Below are 19,577 nucleotides of genomic sequence, written 5' to 3' on the forward strand. Positions count from 1 at the left end.
TTTTCTTAGGTAAAATAGTATATCTGGAGGGTTCATGGGCATGTTTGGTGAACTGGGATGTCTGGATGCTGTCGGCTTACCACCCTCGCAAGTTGCTCAGGTTTGCAGACTGTGGTGGTGGGACGCTTTACATCCCAGGAAGCCATCATGTCTGTCACACCTTCTGGCCCTAGCCTTTTAGTTATGCTGTCATAGCTAGTCTTGCCAGAGTCCCTGTCTGCACTTTGCACATAATTTACATTGTCCATCACTGATTACAGTCATACCTAACAATTTTTCTCTCTCTCTGTCGAGCTATATATGCCACTCCCAAGCTCCCGGTGTTCCGAGTTCCTAGCCTAGGTACAGTATTATTCTGACCTTAGACTGTACCTATAGTGTCCCCAGGTATGTTATTTTGACCTTAGACTGTACCTATAGTGTCCCCAGGTATGTTATTTTGACCTTAGACTGTACCTATAGTGTCCCCAGGTATGTTATTTTGACCTTAGACTGTACCTATAGTGTCCCCAGGTATGTTATTTTGACCTTAGACTGTACCTATAGTGTCCCCAGGTATGTTATTTTGACCTTAGACTGTACCTATAGTGTCCCCAGGTATGTTATTTTGACCTTAGACTGTACCTATAGTGTCCCCAGGTATGTTATTTTGACCTTAGACTGTACCTATAGTGTCCCCAGGTATGTTATTTTGACCTTAGACTGTACCTATAGTGTCCCCAGGTATGTTATTTTGACCTTAGAGTGTCACCTTGCAATCCTAATGAACATAAGTCAAACCTGACACACTGAATGGCATCCTGCATAATAACTATGCAGACTTTTGCAGTACAGTTTATGTTTTATAGTTTAATTTGATAGGTAGTTGTATACATAGTAGAGAAGATGTAACAGATTGTACAGGGTGGAGCAGAACTGCAAGATGTTTACAGGCAGTGAAGTTTTAGTGAGACATCATTGTCCTAGCATTGTACTTTAGAGTTTAGTTTATGGTTGTAGAGGAGAAAAAAAATGTCTGATGAACGTCATGTGATATGGTTAAAAACTTAGAATCTTATATCTATGTGGATCAGACACAGAACATGATCACATTCTGAGATCGGACAGACTTCTTACGGTGAACTGTACAATAACAAACAAACAAATAAATAAATAAATACAAACAAAGCTGGGGTGTCAATCCCCAGCACCGCCAAGCTGCCACTCTTGAGCTCTGGAGCAAGGCCCTTAATCCTCTACGATAAAGGGATGCTGTATCATGGCTGAATTTGTGCTCAGACCTTAACCTCCAAACAAACAGGGATATGCAAAAAAAAATTATTTTACTGAGCTATAATGTATAGGATACTTTTTAAAAAAAGTGCTTTGTAAGTTGCTTTATTTGCATATTATCTCTGATGTGTAGATACTTTGCACTCCCATAGAAACAAACATTTAGTAATGTGGTTGTCTCTCCAAGTCTTTAATCAGTCATTCATCTCATGGACTGGCCTCCAAGAGTGACGCAGGAGTGACATTAGAGCGGTGAGTTGCGCCCGGCAGTCAGTGGGTGTTTTCAGGTGCGCAGGGACAAATATAACATTAACACCCTGACTTAAGGTAGACAGAAAGAACAGTCATGATGAAAGGAGCTGTGCTTATCCTTCTGTTTCTGATCGGCCTTTTTCAAAGCTCTTCTCTTGCTGGGCCCATGAACAGGCTTCAGATGGTACAATGATTTATTTCATTTTATTTCTGTTTATATATGGATGCACTTTAAATGCTGTTGCTTAATTACTATTATTAATTACTAATTAATTGGTTTCCTGGTAAAATCTATTCTGCTAATGTATTTAATAGCCTAGCAAAAAAAAGAAATCCTTACAAAAACCCAATAATATAAGTTGATATTATCTAAACTCATTTTTTTTAACACTTCAGCCAGAAATCCAGACAGAAACTGTGGAGACTGGACCTTTAGATGAGTCTCAGGTAAGTTTGACAGATAAAGTGATAAAGTTTATGTTTATAAGTTCATTTTAATTTAAAATGTTTTTAATATGAGCCTCAGAGCTTCAACTAGTAATCGAAACTTAGCTTCGTGAGCTTATAAAATATGTAATATACTTTTCCTTAGAAGGAAGTCTGCCTAGGAAACTCACAGATTATCAACCTGTTAAAATATTAGCACGATGAAATCAGTACTGATGGTGAGTGAGACTAAATACAGGCTTTACAGAATTTGTTCTCTTGAAATTCGTTTATAATTTCTAAACTGGAAGCGACATGGGTGAACTTGTTACTAATGCCTTTTGAACTGGACTGGTCTGATTTCGAGTAAATCTGATAGAATCACAAGTTACCAGTTATGATCAGGAAATAAATGTAGGAAAGCTGTTTAAGGAAAAGGATAGAAGCCCACTCTTCCAAAAAAAAAAAAAAAAACAACAACTGCATTTTGTCTTCTACAGAATGGGATAGCTCAGTCTATTGGTGTTCGGCTGAGAAGAGAGACCCCCATCATCTCAAAATCACCTGACCGTTTCTGTCCTGGCTGCTTCTCTGTCATTGGAGACCCAACCAGACCACAGCAGTAACTAACCTAAGAGGAAAAAAACCAATTTGACTCTATTTTATAACTTTTTTTTACTTGGAATATTTTATATGTATACAACTATTAAGTTTTAGCTTTGATGAATAAAACACGCCTGTTTATCATCTTCTATTAAAAAAAAAGTGTTTTATTTTTATGTATTTGTATTTTTATGTGATATATATTTTTTTCTTTTTTTTTCATTGCAACCAAAGCATTACTGCACCTGCAATTTGTGGATTTCCTAAACTGTCACGTAATTACATGGATTAGAGACTGACGTCCGAGCGACTGGTTTGGCGCTGTGTCATTACGACCACAGAGTATTATTATGATGCTTGAAGGTGTGGTCTGAGACAATTAAGGCAATTATTCTCTCAGCCCACCCTGACCAGTCATTTTTCACTTTGGACACTTTTTCTATCCCAGGCAGAAACATTGTGTTTAAAGAGCTGTAATTTTGGAGTGAGAGGTTTTGCTTACTTTCTGAGAAATTGTTCAAAACATGTAGTATACAATTAAATGTATACAATTAAATGCAAGGCATGTTTTGGATTGTGACTTACATCCATGTGGTTTATTATTGTCATTAAATATATCTCGCTTGTAAAATATATAATTAATGCAAGTCACGGAGCAAAAGGGCTATTAGTACAAGTGAAATTTATACATTTTATACAAATATTTTCTGAAGTGTCTGTAATTGCAAGTGCAGGGTGAAGCCATGCTTATAAAGGCCAATTCTTATCTTTTGCCCTTTTTCTCCTCTTTCACTTCAGAATCTGTGGGAAAATAATAAACTAAAACGACTTGAGAGATTTACTGAAAGAATATAATAATATTGATTTTTTTGCACCCAAAGGTTTATACAATAAACACAATGCTACATAATAATGTTCCACGTCGTTTTATTAGCTCTGTTTGTTAAATAAACATATCACTTCTGTAGAAACAATTGTACTGCCAGATATAAATATAAAGTGGATTTGTAGCTTAGAAGTTTATTATTAATTACTGGAAGTTAATAAGTTCAAAATATTATTGTTGAATTTAGCTAACTGTCTCTTTAATTAATTAATTTATTTACAGTTTATTTACTGCAATTCTTTGTTTACCAAAAATGTCGTGAAGAATTTTTTGTGAACTTTGAGTAGTTATTATATATTTTTACCCAAAAAGACTGAATGTCGTTAAACAATCAAATGTTTCTTCAACAAAAAAAGTATTAGTTTAGGGGTATTGTACATTTATGCAAGTATGTTATTTTGATTTTTATTTTTTTCTCTGAAAATTGTTCGTATCGTTGTTCACTTTACAGTTTATAAAGTTCACACTGAAGGTGTAAAAATTCAACCAAAGTTTCAACCTTTTTTCCACGAGTGTACTCTTTCATTCAGTACTATCAGTTTCTGTAGCTTTCTGTTGTTCAGGAGAAGGTTGTGTTTTTCTTTCAGCTTCTGCTCTACCACACAGGGACCTGTAGGGGAGACACAAGTACAATATATCATGCTATAATTGTTATTCTGGATCAGTGTCAGAGAAGATTCCCGTCTTAACCAAATTCTCAGCACTGGAACATCACTGGGACTCCTTTAACTTGGAGGTAGGAATAAAGAAAGAGGAGTGTGAGAAAAAGTAAAATGTGAAAGGAATTCAACATTCATTCATCTTCAGGAACTGCTGATCTTGGTCAGGGTGGTGGTTGATCTAGTAACATTTGGTGTGAGGTAAGAATACACCATGGATACACCACACACACATTCACAACTGGAGCAATTTTGCATAATCAATCCATTCATCCAATTCTGAATATGTGGGCTGTGACAAAGGGATAGAATTAGAGGATATATGCTCTTTTATGAATAATAGCTCAGAAACTTACACTGATGGCTGAAATCTGTTCTCTTCTCCATCCAGAATCCCATGATACATTTCAATCTCAATTTCAAGCCTCTTTTTGTTGTTGATAAGTGTCTCATTGTCACGCTGTTGTTGCTCAATGTCTCCACGCACATCAGCGAGCTCTGCCTCTAGCTTCCCAATGACCGAGCCCAAGTTCTGAAGCTCAATGTCATGCCAGTGTTTGGCATCATTCAGGGAGTTCTCCAGCCCTCGTTTCTGTAAATAGGGACATAGATCAATGGTGCAACTTAAATGGGCCGGTAATCAATAAAAAGAGTAGCCTTTTGAAGACTTCATAAGCAAAGATTTTTAGATAGCTTCTACATAAATAAATGGCTGATGAAGTTATAGATGTGAGTGAAAATAAAGATTCATACCAGTGCTCTCATGGACTCTGTTTCAGCATGCAGGCTCTGGATCTTTGCATTTGCATCAGTACATTCTGTCTTCAGATTCTCCAGCTCTATTTCCTCCTGACTCAGCTTTTTGTTGACATTGTCTTCCTTCTGTAGACTCATACAGAGTTATAATTTTAAGAATGATACAAGGAAAAAACAGTCCATCCTTGTTTGAGGTGAATATACTTTCAGGAGCTCACTATTTAAAGCTATGTTGCATTTGTAGATGTATGAAAACCCATTTGCCTCTTCCTGATCAGAGTGGCAATCACTATAACTACTGTATACATGCACAGTGAGCTGTGTTTTTTTTTTCTGTGAGTTGCATTTCAAGTCTTTTTACTTTACCTTGAACTCTATGTAAGCATCAGTCTCTGCCCGTGTCTTCTCGATGACCTTTTCCCAGTGGGAGTGGATACAATTCAATATCTGTTCCAGGCTGGTCTCAGTAGGCAGATCAGGCTCATCAACCTCATGGCTAGCCAACTGGTTATAGAGCTGTCTCACATCCTACAAAATATTAGAGTTTGTGTTGGTTGCACTTTTAAAGTGATTCCAGTCCAGGTTTTTCAAATCTGGTTTGGAGCCAAATGAAAAACAAGACTAATATTTTGCTGTAGTCTGAAATCTCACCTCTTCGTGAGTTTCGGTCAGTTGTAGAAGTTCAGCATTCATGCGGTCAATTTGGTTCTCCAGATCCACCTTCATAAAGTTGGCATCATCAATCACCTTAGAGAGGGAGCTGATCTCCTCTTCTATGGCTTTACAGAAAGGCTGTTCATGTTCAAACCTGAATAATCACATGCAGACTGAGATTTTACATTTTCAACTCTGACATTATTTTATAAGAAAGTTCAGATGATGATACTGTTGTTCCAGGTTTTCTTGGAGTCTTTCTTTCTAAACCCCATATACCTCTCTTTAAGATCTTCAGCATTGGCCTGGATGTTCTCTGTCTGAAGCACAAGTCGAGCATTGTCCAGGATGGCCTCGCTCACCTGCCAGATGGCAAGCATTTATTAGACTGATACCTTTTCTTTATCTTACTTTTAAAAGATGTAACATTTGTATTCAGATATAGCAGAAAGGAACTTTGATAGAGAATCTCAAACATATACAACTTCAAATTTCCATAGCCTTGTTGATCAACAGCACATGTTAAACTACCTTGATATACTACATCTGAATTTATAGTTAAAATGATTTCCCTTATGATCTGCAGTTCTGCCCACCTGTCTGTAGATGTCCTCCCATTCCTGCTTCAGTGAGGCCCATATCTTGGGGCTGGAGGCCTTGCGATCCAGGTAGTTATGGATCTGTTCTTCCAGCTGCTGATTGAGTTGCTCAAGTGTATGTACCTTTTCACGGTACTCTAGCAGACAGCTGTTAAGTCCTTCAGAACCCAACAGGTCACCCCTTTCTGCATGCTTGGGCAGCACTGGGGCGCTGGTGCTGTGTAGTCCCTGCAGGAAGATGCTGCTGATGCCCAGTGCTCTGCGGGACACACGGGCACCCAGGCAGCTGGTGCTGTCAGATGATGCTGAGCCCATGAACGTGCTCCTGCGAGTTGTGGTATTGCCTGTGCTCATTCTGCTCACATTTTCTAGTCTTTCTGCACCAGCCTGGCCCAGGATGGACGATCTGCGTCTTGGCAGAGGCATTTCTTTTCCGATTTGGTATCTGACAAACCAACTATGCACTCAGAGGCATTGCTGAAAAGCACACCACTTCTATTTAACTTAACAAGACAGCAACAGCTTCTATCACATGCCTCTTTATGGCGGCCTGGGCTTCCGGAAAGTAGAGCCTTTGTTTTAGCACCATTGTAACAGTGGCCTGCACTTTTTGTCCATACAGGCTGAATGATTTTTTGGCTGCCTAAGCATTGTGTGCTTCTCAGGAAAGCTCTACAGTCCCCGTGACAAATTCAGGCCACATGCTTTAACACGCTTCAAATAGGGGTAAATAAATAAAAGTGGAAAGTGTGCAGTCATCATATCCCTTGGTTCGGATGTATGGGTGTGTGTGCAAGAGACCATTGTGCAACAAATCACATATCACATACAGGGCCAGTAAACACCACCTGACTTATAACCATGCTAAATGACTCATCCTTTTTAGCATGACATAAGTATTAGAAAGAATGATTTCACTTACTTGTTTTTGCTTCTTATGTTCTTTTATTTTTGTCTGTGGTAGCTCCTGAGCTCAGGTTATTGTTTCAGATTTTCTCTCTCACTGTTCACCAGTAGGCAGATTTCTGAATCCTAGATTTGATTGAATGTATGAATGGTGTGTCCATGGTACTCTGTGAACCCTTACGGAATCTTTCAAAAACTACTTAAGCTTTATCATTATAATGTAAAATGTAATGACTAACATAATACAACTAATGCTGGAATGATTATTATTATTATCATAAAATCTAACTTTGAAAACTTATAAAACTATACTGCCATACATAAGGACTGGATTTCACCTTTTAAACCTAGGGTCATTTAAAGGTTTCCTGATGTTTTCAGGAAACTTTTATTGACAGCTGATGGTCTGATGACTTGTGATCTTGTGATATCAGATTACTCTAAAACCTTGTGGAAGCAAATGTGGTTAGGACAAATGGCTATACTGCTGATATGAAATGTCAGAGAGTTCTCTTTTCTCCAGGGAAAATTCCCTTAATGCCACATAATACAATACACACAAGCATTGACCTAAGCATTGACCTTATATAAAAATTAATAAAAAAAGTTTAAAGTTAATCATTAATTTCAGATACTTCACTGTCCTTTCTATGGTGGAGACAGAGGCTACCCTGAGATTGCTGGGCACAAGGCAAGAACACAAGACTTTTCTTTTTTTTTTTAATCAGTTATGGGTTTCAGGTGACATTTTCTCATCTATTTTTTCACATTGCTCATTCAGGGCTTGTGGTAGACACATATCTTCAACAACAACAAAAAGCAGGTTTTTGTCAGTTTGTGATGAGAAATAATGTTTCACTGTCTGTTATGCTTAATGTCACTCAAAGAATCGTTACTAAGTCTTGTTTTCCTGTGCAGAAGAACTGACTCTCCCATGAGAAAGGAAGAGTGTTGCTAGCCTAAGTCTATGTTGGTTTCAGACGTGGTTAAGTAAACTCTAGTGCCAGTATGAAACTTTCGTTGACTGTTACAGTGTAGCTTCAAAATGAAAGTAGACGAATGTGAGAAACAGTTGAATATACAGCGGATGTAGATGTTGTGAGAACCTCTCATTTTACACTTTATATGTTAAGTGCATACATACTACACTATGGCCAAATTTTTGTCAACACCTGACCACATCGCCCATGATTGCTGCTATAATAAACTTCACATTTCTGGTAAGGCTTTCCAGCTTTACTAGAATGTACAGTAGCTGTGGGGATTTGTGTGGAAACCACTTGTGCGTGTGTTGATCAGGTGTCCACATACCTTTGGCCAAATAATGTGCATGGTCTGAATACTCTGGATGTGTCAGCAACATGGGCTGAAAAATATGCACACAAATCTAAGCGGCATTTTACTCTGTGTATTCATGTAATGCATAAATGCGTACAGTTTGGGCCAAAAGGAAATCAGCCCGATCCTTGTTACTTACTACCAGTCTGTTTATTTGTCTTACATCTTTTACTGATGGTTTTGTTGTACATCCTTAAACATTACCTACATATCAAACTGAATGTTTTATATATATATATGGCTACTGCTTTGGCTGAAAAATATTACTTAAAATTCACATTTAAATTCAAAAGTTGTTTGTCTTTGTTTTGCATGTTGCTACAAACTAAAAAGCCAATTTCATTGCTACTTGCCGAGGCGCATCATCTCTAAGTGCAAGTTCTGGCATTGTACCTGTTCAAGCTGCATTGCTATGCAGGTGGTACTTGTGGAGAAACTTGTTGATGTGGCACTGCTTACAGCAACATGTTCGGATCTGCAGCACACACACTTTACCGAAGGGTGTATGGCAAAATGATCAGCAAACATTCATTCATCATTCATTTTCTACCGCTTATCCAAACTACCTCGGGTCACAGGGAGCTTGTGCCTATCTCAGGCGTCATTGGGCATCAAGGCAGGATACACCCTGGACGGAGTGCCAACCCATCACAGGGCACACACACACACACTCTCATTCACTCACGCAATCACACACTACGGACAATTTTCCAGAGATGCCAATCAACCTACCATGCATGTCTTTGGACCGAGGGAGGAAACCGGAGTACCCGGAGGAAACCCCCGAGGCACAGGAGAACATGCAAACTCCACACACACAAGGTGGAGGCGGGAATCGAACCCCCAACCCTGGAGGTGTGAGGCGAACATGCTAACCACTAAGCCACCGATCAGCAAACATCATGAACTAAATTCTGTACAAGCTAACAGATTTTGCATTTGAAATAATAACAATTAGAACCATTTTCACTCGTTGCCTCTGTGTCAAAAAGCAACAAGACTCTTGCTGATTCTACAGAAGCATCACAAAATGAAACAAAAGCAATCCTGCTTAACATGACTCACCATTTCTTCTTTTAGGTACTCATTTAAATACTTGTTATGTAAGCGGATGTGACTTCGGTAGATCATTTCAGAAATTTCTGATTTTTAAGCTGAGCTGACTGAGTGACAAGTCCTCCAAAGGCCATGTTTAGAAGGCAATGAAAACTGGTTTTAGATGCCAAAAAGTGTACAGAACTTTTGTACCACCTATGAAACTCTTTAAATACTCTTTACAAACTATGGAGACTCAAAAATAAAACCGTCTTAGAATGCATCAGTTTCCACTCATGTCTGCCAAAAACAGAATTTGAAGGAGTACAATGGGCTATGGGTCATATCCAGTATTATTATGCAGGGCTCTCAAGTTTTGAAGACAGGCAAGCGTGACATCTCCACCAAAAAAAAGATTTACATAAAATAAACTAATAATAAAAAAAAAAACAATAATGGGGGTGTTGTGTTTGGTAAGGATAACTGACCACAATTTAACCAAATACAGAGTATTTGTTTAATTTCCATTTAATTTGTGTGTTTGTGTGTGTGTGTGTGAGAGAGAGAGACAGAGTGTTGGTTATTGTAAGTGTTTGTTGCCTTTTTTGGACTCCTTTATCATTTGTAATGTTGCTCCCATTTAAAACAGTTCGGCTCAAGCCCAGCCATTTTTAGGGTCATGATTGAGGACAATGTCCTGTCCAGAGACAAGATGTTTCGTGCTGAGGTTTTGTTCAAACCGACCATCGAAAATACCCTCTCTAATGAATGTTTTTTTCATTGGCTGTTGCGTTAAATCTTACCCAGATAATGCTATTTTCTGATTGGCTATTGTGTAGCCTCTTTTTTTTATTAACTGATAAGTGTCAGGCTCGACTAAGCGGTGCGGACAGATACATTTTGGGTGCTGTGGCATATTAAATATATGATAAATAGTCAAAAAGTTTTTCTGCATGAGAAATACAATGTGTGGCGGCCGAGCGTGACAAAAGACCCAAATGCGTGACTGTCACTCTCAGTTTGTGACACTTGACAGCCCTGATTATGATATTCTTAAGAAAGTTAGCCTGGCATGTGTAGTTGCAGATTTAGTCATTAATGTTTACTCAATCATTTACCAGCTGTTTTTAATTCAATTAAATTTCTTAGTGATCTAACACACTGCAGAAAACTGAAGAAAAAATTAAATTAGTATTGCATCAAAAGCAAAGTAATTTAACGATCAAAATTAACTTTAAGAACTTGACAAATGTAGACCTGGAAATAGTGGCATTCACTTGAATAGAGTTGCTGATTTTGCTCCTTAACGAGTTCTGGCTGGCTGAAAGGTTATATAATGATATCCTTGGCAGGGTCTCACGTTTTTGACAGGAGAGACGCTATGCTTCACCTGACAGAGAGATAATGCTTCAGGCAGCAAGCACTCCTCACATCTCTTCTTTAGGATTTCAAGACCAGGCAGAACCTGTCAAATTCCATCAAATTCCAGATTTTATGAACAACTCTGTCGAGACATATTTCTGATGTATCAGCAGATCTCAACAAAGGACAGTTATTTTATAAAGTAAAACTGTTTCTGAACTCTGTTTAGGTGTAAACAGATGTACATGTGAAGTGTTTGCCCCCTACCTGATAAATTTTTGTCAGACTTTAATGTTTCAGATCATCAAACAAATGAAATTTAAATATTAGTCAAAGATAACAGAAGTAAACACAGCAGTTAGCAGTTTTTAAATGAAGGTTTTTATTATTAAGGGAAAACAAAATCCAAACCCATATGGCCCTGTGTGAAAAAGTGTTTGCTCCCTAAACCTAATAACTGGTTGGGCCAACCTTAGCAGCAAGAACTGCATTCAAGCATTTGTGATAACTTGCAATGAGTCTGTTACAGCGCTGTGGAGGAATTTTGGTCCACTCATCTTTGCAGAATTGTAATTCAGCCACATTGGAGGTTTTCAAGCATGAACCGCCTTTTTAAAGGTCACGCCACAGCATCTCAATAGGATTCAGGTCAGGACTTTGACTAGGCCACTATAAAGTCTTCATTTTGTTTTTCTTCAACCATTCGAGGTGGATTTGCTGATGTGTTCTGGATCATTGTCCTGCTGCAGAACCCAAGTTTGCTTGAGGTCACGAACAAGCTGCACATTTCCTTCAGGATTTTTTGATAGACAGCAGAATTCATGGTTCCATTTATCACAGCAACTCTTCCAGGTCCTGAAGCAGCAAAACAGCCCCAGACCATCACACAACCACCACCATATTTTACTGTTGGTATGATTTCTCTTTTTTAGAAATGCAGTGTTACATTTACACCAGATGTAATGGGACACACACCTTCCAAAAAGTTCAACATTTGTCTCGTCAGTGCACAGAGTATTTTCACAAAAGTCTTGGGATCATCAAGGTGTTGGAGGCCTGCAGTTCTTTAGATGTTGTTGTGGGGTCTTTTGTGACATCTTGGATGAGTCGTCGCTGCACTCTTGGGGTAATTTTGGTCGGCCGGCCACTCCGTGTGTATATATACGAGGAATATTTCCATCATAAGTGTGCTTGACTAGGTTCACGTGCATAATTAATCATTCAGTACGTGAGAGCATTGACACTTTCCTCAGGGAAATTCAAAGCCAATGGAATGTGGGAGGAGGCACAGAAAGCTTAGCATCAAGTCCTGGGGCATTATACAGATTAGTGTTTCTCCTCCTCCCTATTCAACACAGCCTCTATTTAAACCATTGCAAGCTCCCTGCATTATTGTGTTCACCATTTCATTCATATTCTGCTAGCTCCAGTGATCCACATCTATCTAAAATGTCTGTGTCATACTCTTCCAGGAGGTCTGGTGCCTCAACAATTGGAGGTGGTGGAGCCAGATTAGGGCTTGGTGGAGCTGGAGCAGGCATGAGGCTTAGTATGGGTATGGGATCTGGGGCTGGGGCTGGGGCTGGGGCTGGATCTGGAGCAGGTCTTGGTCTAGGTCTGGGCTCTGGACTTGGACTGGGTTCCGGACTTGGACTGGGCTATGGACTTGGACTGGGCTCTGGTCTTGGTCTGGGCTCTGGTCTTTATCTGGGCTCTGGTCTTGGTCTGGGCTCTGGTCTTGGTCTGGGCTCTGGTCTTGGTCTGGGCTTGGGTGCAGGTGGTGCAGGGTTCGCAATGGGTGGTGGTGGAGGTGCAGGAGCACTAGTTGCAAGCCCAGCATTTACCATGGGTCGCACCATGGCAGCTGGTGGGCTGACTGCAGGTGCTGCTATGGCTGGTGGTTCTGCAATGATCCCAACCATGGCTCCTGTTCTATCTCGTGCGGCTGAGAAAACCATGCTGTCTGGCCTGAATGACCGATTCTCTACCTACATGGCCAAAGTCCGTGCACTGCAGCAGGAGAACGCTGCACTGGAGGCTAAGCTATCCCAACTGACAGGTGGAACCGATATGTCCCCAGAATCATCAAGCACTACTACGGTGGAATACGAGAACCAGCTGAACGAGTATCGTGCCACTCTGCAAAACCTTACACTCGACACCATCAAACTGGAGATAGAGCTCGACAATGTGCGTGGCACTGCCCATGAGATTAAAGCCAAGTATGTGTTTGTCTGCTTATAAAGAACAAAAAAAAATCTAAATGTTTTGCATAGTGTTTTTGTATATTTAATATATTTAAATTACATTTTCTTTCTTATTGTGTTTGTAACAAAGGCTTGACTTTGAACAAGGGGTCCGATTTCAGCTTGAGTCTGACATTGGTAGCATGAAAAAGGTAAGGGGAACAAATGTGAATAATTTCCATTACTGTGTGCACAGTTATCTTTAGTTATCCTTATTTCTGTCTTTAGGATATTGATGCAGCATCTGATCTAAGAATTGATTTGGATGCCAAGAATTCCAGCCTTAAGAATGAACTGGACTTTGTCACCAAAACACAGGAAGAGGTACTTGAGACCAAAATATAGACTATTAGTTAAGATTCAGCTGCTTTTCAGACAATTTCTAAAGTTTCTATCTTTAGTTTTAATATATAATAAATCTCTACCTACTGCATATCCCTCTGCAGGAGCTCTTTTCACTGCAGTCCAAACTGGGCACAACAACCATGGACACTTCTGTCTCCATGATTGAAGTGGACACTGGCAAGTCCTTTGACATCTCTACAGCACTTAATAAGATGCGAGCAGAGTATGAGAAATCTGTCCAGAAACACAGAGATGAAGCTGAAGCCTACTACAAACTCAAGGCGAGTATATAACAAATTCATGTGCAATTCTACAATTTATTTTATGTTACTGCCTATTTGAATTTGGTGATCCGAATTAAACCAGTTCGGAGCCCAGAAACAAACCATACTCTCTCCCTTCCTCAGATGGATGAAATGCAGACTGCCAATGCAAAGAGCTCGGAAGCTGTATCAGCAACCAAATCGGAGATTGGAGCAGCCAGGAAGGAGCTTCAGGCACTCGGGTTAGAGTTACAAGGTCTTGTCACACAAGTGAGTTTTTAATAAATTCATATTTACATACAGTCATTTCTAAAATTGTTTCATTGTCAAAGGTCTACATTAAGCTTACTAAAACTTTGATGAAAGCAGTAGCACTTGATAACGCACAACATCATGGAAATTAAATCAAGGTAATGTTGCTAAATGAATAATTTGTGTAAAATATTTAGATTCACTCCATTTATCTCTGTGGGAAGTATGTCTGAACAATAAGTAAAACCTGATACACTTGATATATTCACTGTAGCATGGTTACTTGTTCTGGATAGACTGCTTTGATTAGTTTAGGAAGTGATCATCTCCTGGGATTTTCTACAGTCTCTAAAGTTTCCCTAAAATGTGAAAAACACAAATCCACCAGTGTGTGAGAAACTGTGATAAGTGAAAATCTCATATCAGGAGTTTCCGAAATACTTAATCCAGCCCATCTGGCACCCATTCTAATCTCAAAATCGGTGAGATCTGATTTCTGACATTTAATGTGTACATTAACCCATAACTGCATTATGTTGTGCACACGATTGGCGGTTTGGACAAGTTCATGAACCAGCAGTAATACAGGTGTTCTAAAGTAGTTGATAAGTATATCTTATATTTGCAATATATTTACAATGTAGAGTCTTAGTGTTTCTTACTGATGTTGAAATAAAAGCAACTGCAATGTAGTTAATAACACCTTTTTAAATATACTGTATTCTCCTTGAGCATGACAGGGAGAACTACTATCAGTTGGTACAACAGTGACTTCGTCATTCAGAATTTGATGGCTGTTGTGTTGTAATAGATATGCTTTAATCGGTCTTCAGAATTAGCCAGAATTCCCTTCAATTACCAAGTATAACTTGGTTATCCCCTGTCATTTAAACATAATTTCCTGGATTTTCTGGGGGATTTTTTTTTTTCATTCTGGGGACTTTAGCATTTCTGTAAACCAACAGAATAGAAAGTAAACACTTTTTTTTTGCATGTGTAGGTGCAGTTACTGTATGAGACCAAGATTCTGCACACATGAGAAAGCACAGCTTAATTTTTATCGATTAGTGGAGTTACCATAAATCACAGTTAACCGGTACAGGAAACAGAAGGCACAGGAAGTGGTTTTAAAGTCAATACCACAAGACAGACAGAGCTGCTTTTCACAGCGATCTCTCTCAGAGAAAGCGCAAATGAAGCTTACAAACATTCTGAATGCATTACTGACTCGATTGCACCACATGCAGAAAATGTTGAGAAGTACGGTACTTTCTGGCAGGTTAACGCACACTGTGACAAGAAGATTTATAACAAAATTCTTAGTATTCCTTAACTTGTTTGATTCTGCATTCTTGAGACATCCTTTGAATTGAAAGTAAAGAATTGATAATGCTCGATCTTTGTTATCCCAGAACATGGCCCTGGAGCAGGGTCTGGCAGAAGCTAATGCCCATTCCAGTGTAGGTGTGGCTGAATACCAGGCTCAAATCGCCAGCCTCACGTCTGCCATTGAGGCAGCTAAAGCTGACCTTCACAAACAGATTCTGGCCTACCAAGAGCTGCTTGACGTCAAACTTGCCCTAGATGTGGAAATTTCCACCTACAGAAAACTCCTGGAGGGAGATGACTTCAAGTAAGCCTTGTTATAATTGACTCAAAACATAAAACCAATAGAATTGTGAAGGCTTTATCATTTGCTAACAAAATTCTGAGGTATGACATGCTTTAAACTTTAAATCTCTTTCTTGTTTTAGATTGCCAGAATTTACAGAATCATCCTACACTTTCTCAGGTAATGTCTCCAGCCTCCAGCTAATGGAACATATTCTGTGCCAATAACCACCTTTTTCTTTTAACCCATTATTCAACAGCAATAAAAAAAAACATAACAGTAGCATGATAAGCAACATTTTAGCTGACTGTTTTGCTGTATCATTTGTTGATAACACATTTATACAAAACACAGTCATTAATTGTGACCTACAGCTAGTTTTTTCAAAATTCAACTCATATTTGTAAGAATGAATCCAGTACTCTAGACTTTATTCCATAACGCAATAGGCCCAAACATTCATAAAAATGCTGATGCTATGGACAAAGCTATCCCATTTTACACACTTACATACATACACAAAGTAGAGAGAGATTTTCAGCTTTGCCTTTGCATTATGTTTAAATCTACGAATTTGTAGAAGTTTTTCACCCACATTTGTGAAGGGGACAAAATTGACGAGGGTCCTGGGGCGTGGGGTGGGGGTGGCCCTCTCTTACCTACACTTTTCCGTCTTGTAGGGAGTGCCCCGCCCAAAACCAGCACGCCCCAGGACTCACCCCAGGTCTCCATGGAAATACACACTAGATACGTCCGCAAAGGCAAGTGACCTTATCTGAGTGTGTACCAGTATCAGTAATAAAAATTAATGCAAGATGCCATGAACTGCACTTGGAAAGGAAGTGTTTGTGTCTCGGTGCTCATTGTTTGCACAACCGAAGTGCTCTCACATGTGAAAGTTCACGTGTGCTCACTTCACTGCTCCATGTCAAACATGCCTTTTTGTGTGCACAAATCATAGCACCTTGTAAGTATATCTGTAAAATACAAATAGATGTACTACAGTAAAAGTAACTGGATAATATAATAAACATCTTTTACTAAACATGAAATATAGAGTACTGGACAATAGGCAGGGGCTTTTTAGGAGATAACCAACATGAATACCAATCACAATAGTAAAGTGTTCGTCTGCAGCACTGCTTTTGTCTCTGTCTCATAACTGTCATTGTTTATAACAGTGGGTTTCCAGGGGGCCACAAAGCAGTAGCAGGGAGGTTGCAGGAACCCTTTCATGTGAACAAGTCTATTAAATACTCATTAACCCCTGAAAGAGTCACGTGGGCTTAGACATTTATAGGTATATTTGTGGTTTATAGTCAGACTGCTGATTAGGGAGTGATTTTATGTCAAGATGAAGCACAAGTATAGAGGCAGGGTCTTGGTTCAAAATAGTTTGCGTCCTTTCCTCAGCACTATTCAGCCATTACTGATCTGCCTCGCATCTGCTGTCCCAGTCCACTGAGTCAACCATCCAACCATCCCACTGAGTCAGTAGTCAGAAACAGTTGATATTGATCTTTATCCATAAAACATTCTGGGTGGGAGCAGTGAGGTCATGAAATTTTCTTAATGTGAGGCACACTGACAAAAAGATTAAGAACTTTGTAAAATTGTTAGTTAGTGAGTAATATTAAGATGGGTCCTGTTAGCTAGTAAATTGAAGGTAGCACAGAATGCAGTTCAGTATGGTTTGTACCACTTGCATTTTTAACATAAACTTAAATTTCTGTGCATTTTTTCATTCCAGCTGGAGGAGGTGGGATTCAAGTCAAAGAGATAATCACAGGTTTGTAACCTTTCTTAAAGATGTGACTATTCAGTTTGTGACTATTATCTGTCAGTATGTGACTCTTTACAATACTCTTTATCATACCAATAGAGCACACAGAGACTTCAATCATCAGTGATGCAGACACCGAATCCTCTTGAATGCTGATGGACGGATTGACTGAGAGTTTGTTTTATGGGCATCCAAACTCCACTCATTATGCCAATAAAGCTGCATTCCAAATATACACTCTTGTTTCTTTGTCCTCTTGGATCCAGGATGTAACTGAATACAAGATAATGTGTTCTGAATGGATCTCAGTGTAGATATAAACAGGAAAATCACTTTTTAAAAAAGATTTGTGGGCATATGAATGAGATTAGAGTAAATAAATAAATAAATAAAAGACATAAATGAACCAGTTCAAATTTCTATACTTTCTCAGAAAAACAAGAATGTGTAGGAACTGGGAATTTTTCTAAAGTACTGTGGGCAGATTACATGCTCAAGACAAATAGGGGACTGATAAAGAATTATTACAATCATTTGGATAAATTGAATTGTTATTTTATCTTGTGGAATAGATATAAACATCTGTTATGTAAATGAGCTTATTCAAAATAATTAGCTTAATTAAAACATTATAAGGTGCATTTAATTTCTTTAAAATTATTAACATTTTGCAGATTCATCAGTAAGTGGGATGCAAACCTATGACATGTATTTAAAGCATTACAGGAATACATATATGGATACCAATAGTGTCATTTCACTCCTATTCAATACTAGATCATTAAGTACCATAACAAAGCAGCATGTTCAGGAACTTGCTCATATAATCATTCAATATTTGTAATTTGTTATCACTCTGATTTGTGTAGCTGTCTTTTCAGTCAAAAGAAATCTTGCAGCCTATTTTGTAGAATAAGCCTGTTTGTTTTTCACACCTGAAAGTGTTTTTCATGATGCCCTTATCTACATCAGTCTATCTACTTGACATTTCCTTCTTCGGTTTACATAAATTGACTGTGTACTAAACATCACAACATACATTGCAAAATACATGAGTTTTCATTTCAAATACACTTTTTAGAGAAAAACATAACACATGCAACTGACATTTGAGGTGTTTTCACTGTGAGAAGTAGAGGACGCTGTTCACAAACTCACCGGTCCTTTTTTAGACGTTGCTATTATCCGTGCACCACAGTGTACTGGGAGTATACATGTAAGTGTTTTAGTGTTGTGCTGCTGCAGTATTATCAACAGAAATGAGATTAGTAGATTAGTTATACTTATTGTTTAGAATTGACTAATTAAAATAGACTTATTTTATTCATTCTTATAATATTCACTTATATTCAGTTACTCATTGAAGTCAGTTATCATTGTTCAGCAACTGCCTTTTTCTTTTAATACAATCACAGTTAGATGTAACTAGCATAATAATCTTGATAAAATATGCCCCAATGTCATAAGAATTGACTTTAGAATCTGGAGAAGGTGTGTCATTGTAGGACCTCTAAATACTGCAGGCCAAGGTGTTGACTTCCACCATCCCCTATAAAAAACCTCACCATTCCCTATTTAGACAGTTGAGCTCTCAATTTTGATTGAATTACCGCCACTCTGTTAAAAAGGAAAAGACAAAGCCTTTATTTTTTCACATATACAATACAGCACAGTAAAATTATTTGCTTTGCACATCCCAGCTAAGGAAATTGGGGTCAGAGCGCAGGGTCAGGCGAGGGGCAGAGATGGTTAAGGGAACTGCTAAAGGGTCCAGCAGGTGCAGATTGGTGGTGATGGGCTTGAACCCTGACCTTCTGATTAACAACCCAAGAGCCTTAACCACAGATCCACCACTACCCCCAAATAGACCATTTGATCCAAATAGAACCATAAAACAAGCTTATATCAGCAAACATACATTTTCTACATACATTTTTACACTGAATACTTTATGAGGAACACTTATACACCGACATGTTCATGCAATTAACTAATCAGCTGACATAGCAGCAGCACAATGTATATAATCATCTTGATAAAGAGCACAACATTTGATGTGAAATATCAGAATAGAGAACAGATGTGATAACTGTGACTTTTAAATGTGGCACAGTTATTGATGCCACTAGACACTGTTGAGCCAATGAGATGTTCACACACAACGCTGTCTAGAGATTCAATAAAAGGCATGAAACGCCAACAGTCTAGCTTACTTGTCAGGTTTGATGAGTTGTCTGTGTTATTTATGTCTTTACCTTTTTCTTACAGTCATGAACATACAGTAAAACTCACTTTTTCCATCCTGTAGATCTGCTCAATTCTGCCTAT

The 19,577-nt window shown here is 38.6% G+C and overlaps 2 protein-coding genes across 3 annotated transcripts; one reads left to right on the plus strand and one right to left on the minus strand.

Moving 5' to 3' along the window:
• Positions 1-3,945: 3,945 nt before the first annotated feature.
• bfsp2 (beaded filament structural protein 2, phakinin) lies at positions 3,946-6,594 on the minus strand. The gene is made up of 7 exons (XM_060873415.1): positions 6,105-6,594; positions 5,788-5,870; positions 5,506-5,662; positions 5,221-5,382; positions 4,852-4,980; positions 4,455-4,690; positions 3,946-4,049 (listed from the first exon to the last, which is right to left on the minus strand). Exons 1-7 carry the CDS (start codon positions 6,531-6,533, stop codon positions 3,962-3,964), a joined length of 1,284 nt encoding a protein of 427 aa, XP_060729398.1. The 5' UTR covers positions 6,534-6,594; the 3' UTR covers positions 3,946-3,961.
• A 5,565-nt stretch (positions 6,595-12,159) lies between these two features.
• On the plus strand, positions 12,160-17,484 carry zgc:136930 (uncharacterized protein LOC563946 homolog). 2 transcript variants are annotated; one of them, XM_060874030.1, is made up of 10 exons: positions 12,160-12,970; positions 13,086-13,146; positions 13,223-13,318; positions 13,441-13,620; positions 13,747-13,872; positions 15,267-15,487; positions 15,609-15,646; positions 16,147-16,227; positions 17,217-17,255; positions 17,349-17,484. In XM_060874030.1, the coding sequence occupies exons 1-10, from the start codon at positions 12,198-12,200 to the stop codon at positions 17,396-17,398; spliced, it is 1,665 nt and encodes a 554-aa protein (XP_060730013.1). In that variant the 5' UTR covers positions 12,160-12,197; the 3' UTR covers positions 17,399-17,484. The 2 variants fall into 2 exon arrangements, with proteins under 2 accessions (XP_060730013.1, XP_060730014.1); XM_060874031.1 differs by lacking the exon at positions 16,147-16,227.
• The last annotated feature ends 2,093 nt before the right edge of the window (positions 17,485-19,577 follow it).

This window comes from Tachysurus vachellii, chromosome 7 (assembly GCF_030014155.1).
Source record: "Tachysurus vachellii isolate PV-2020 chromosome 7, HZAU_Pvac_v1, whole genome shotgun sequence".
Classification (NCBI taxonomy): Eukaryota; Metazoa; Chordata; class Actinopteri; order Siluriformes; family Bagridae; genus Tachysurus; species Tachysurus vachellii.

Bases quoted from the DNA above. Each gene is read 5' to 3' on its own strand.
- bfsp2 (XM_060873415.1), bottom strand. From the start codon at position 6,533: ATGCCTCTGCCAAGACGCAGATCGTCCATCCTGGGCCAGGCTGGTGCA. The intron at 4,981-5,220 runs GTAAAGTAAAAA...ATGAGTCTACAG, and splicing joins ATGCTTACATAGAGTTCAAG to AAGGAAGACAATGTCAACAA. The intron at 4,691-4,851 runs GTATGAATCTTT...CCCTATTTACAG, and splicing joins CAGAGTCCATGAGAGCACTG to AAACGAGGGCTGGAGAACTC.
- zgc:136930 (XM_060874030.1), top strand. From the start codon at position 12,198: ATGTCTGTGTCATACTCTTCCAGGAGGTCTGGTGCCTCAACAATTGGA. The intron at 13,873-15,266 runs GTGAGTTTTTAA...TTGTTATCCCAG, and splicing joins TACAAGGTCTTGTCACACAA to AACATGGCCCTGGAGCAGGG. The intron at 17,256-17,348 runs GTTTGTAACCTT...TCATACCAATAG, and splicing joins AGTCAAAGAGATAATCACAG to AGCACACAGAGACTTCAATC.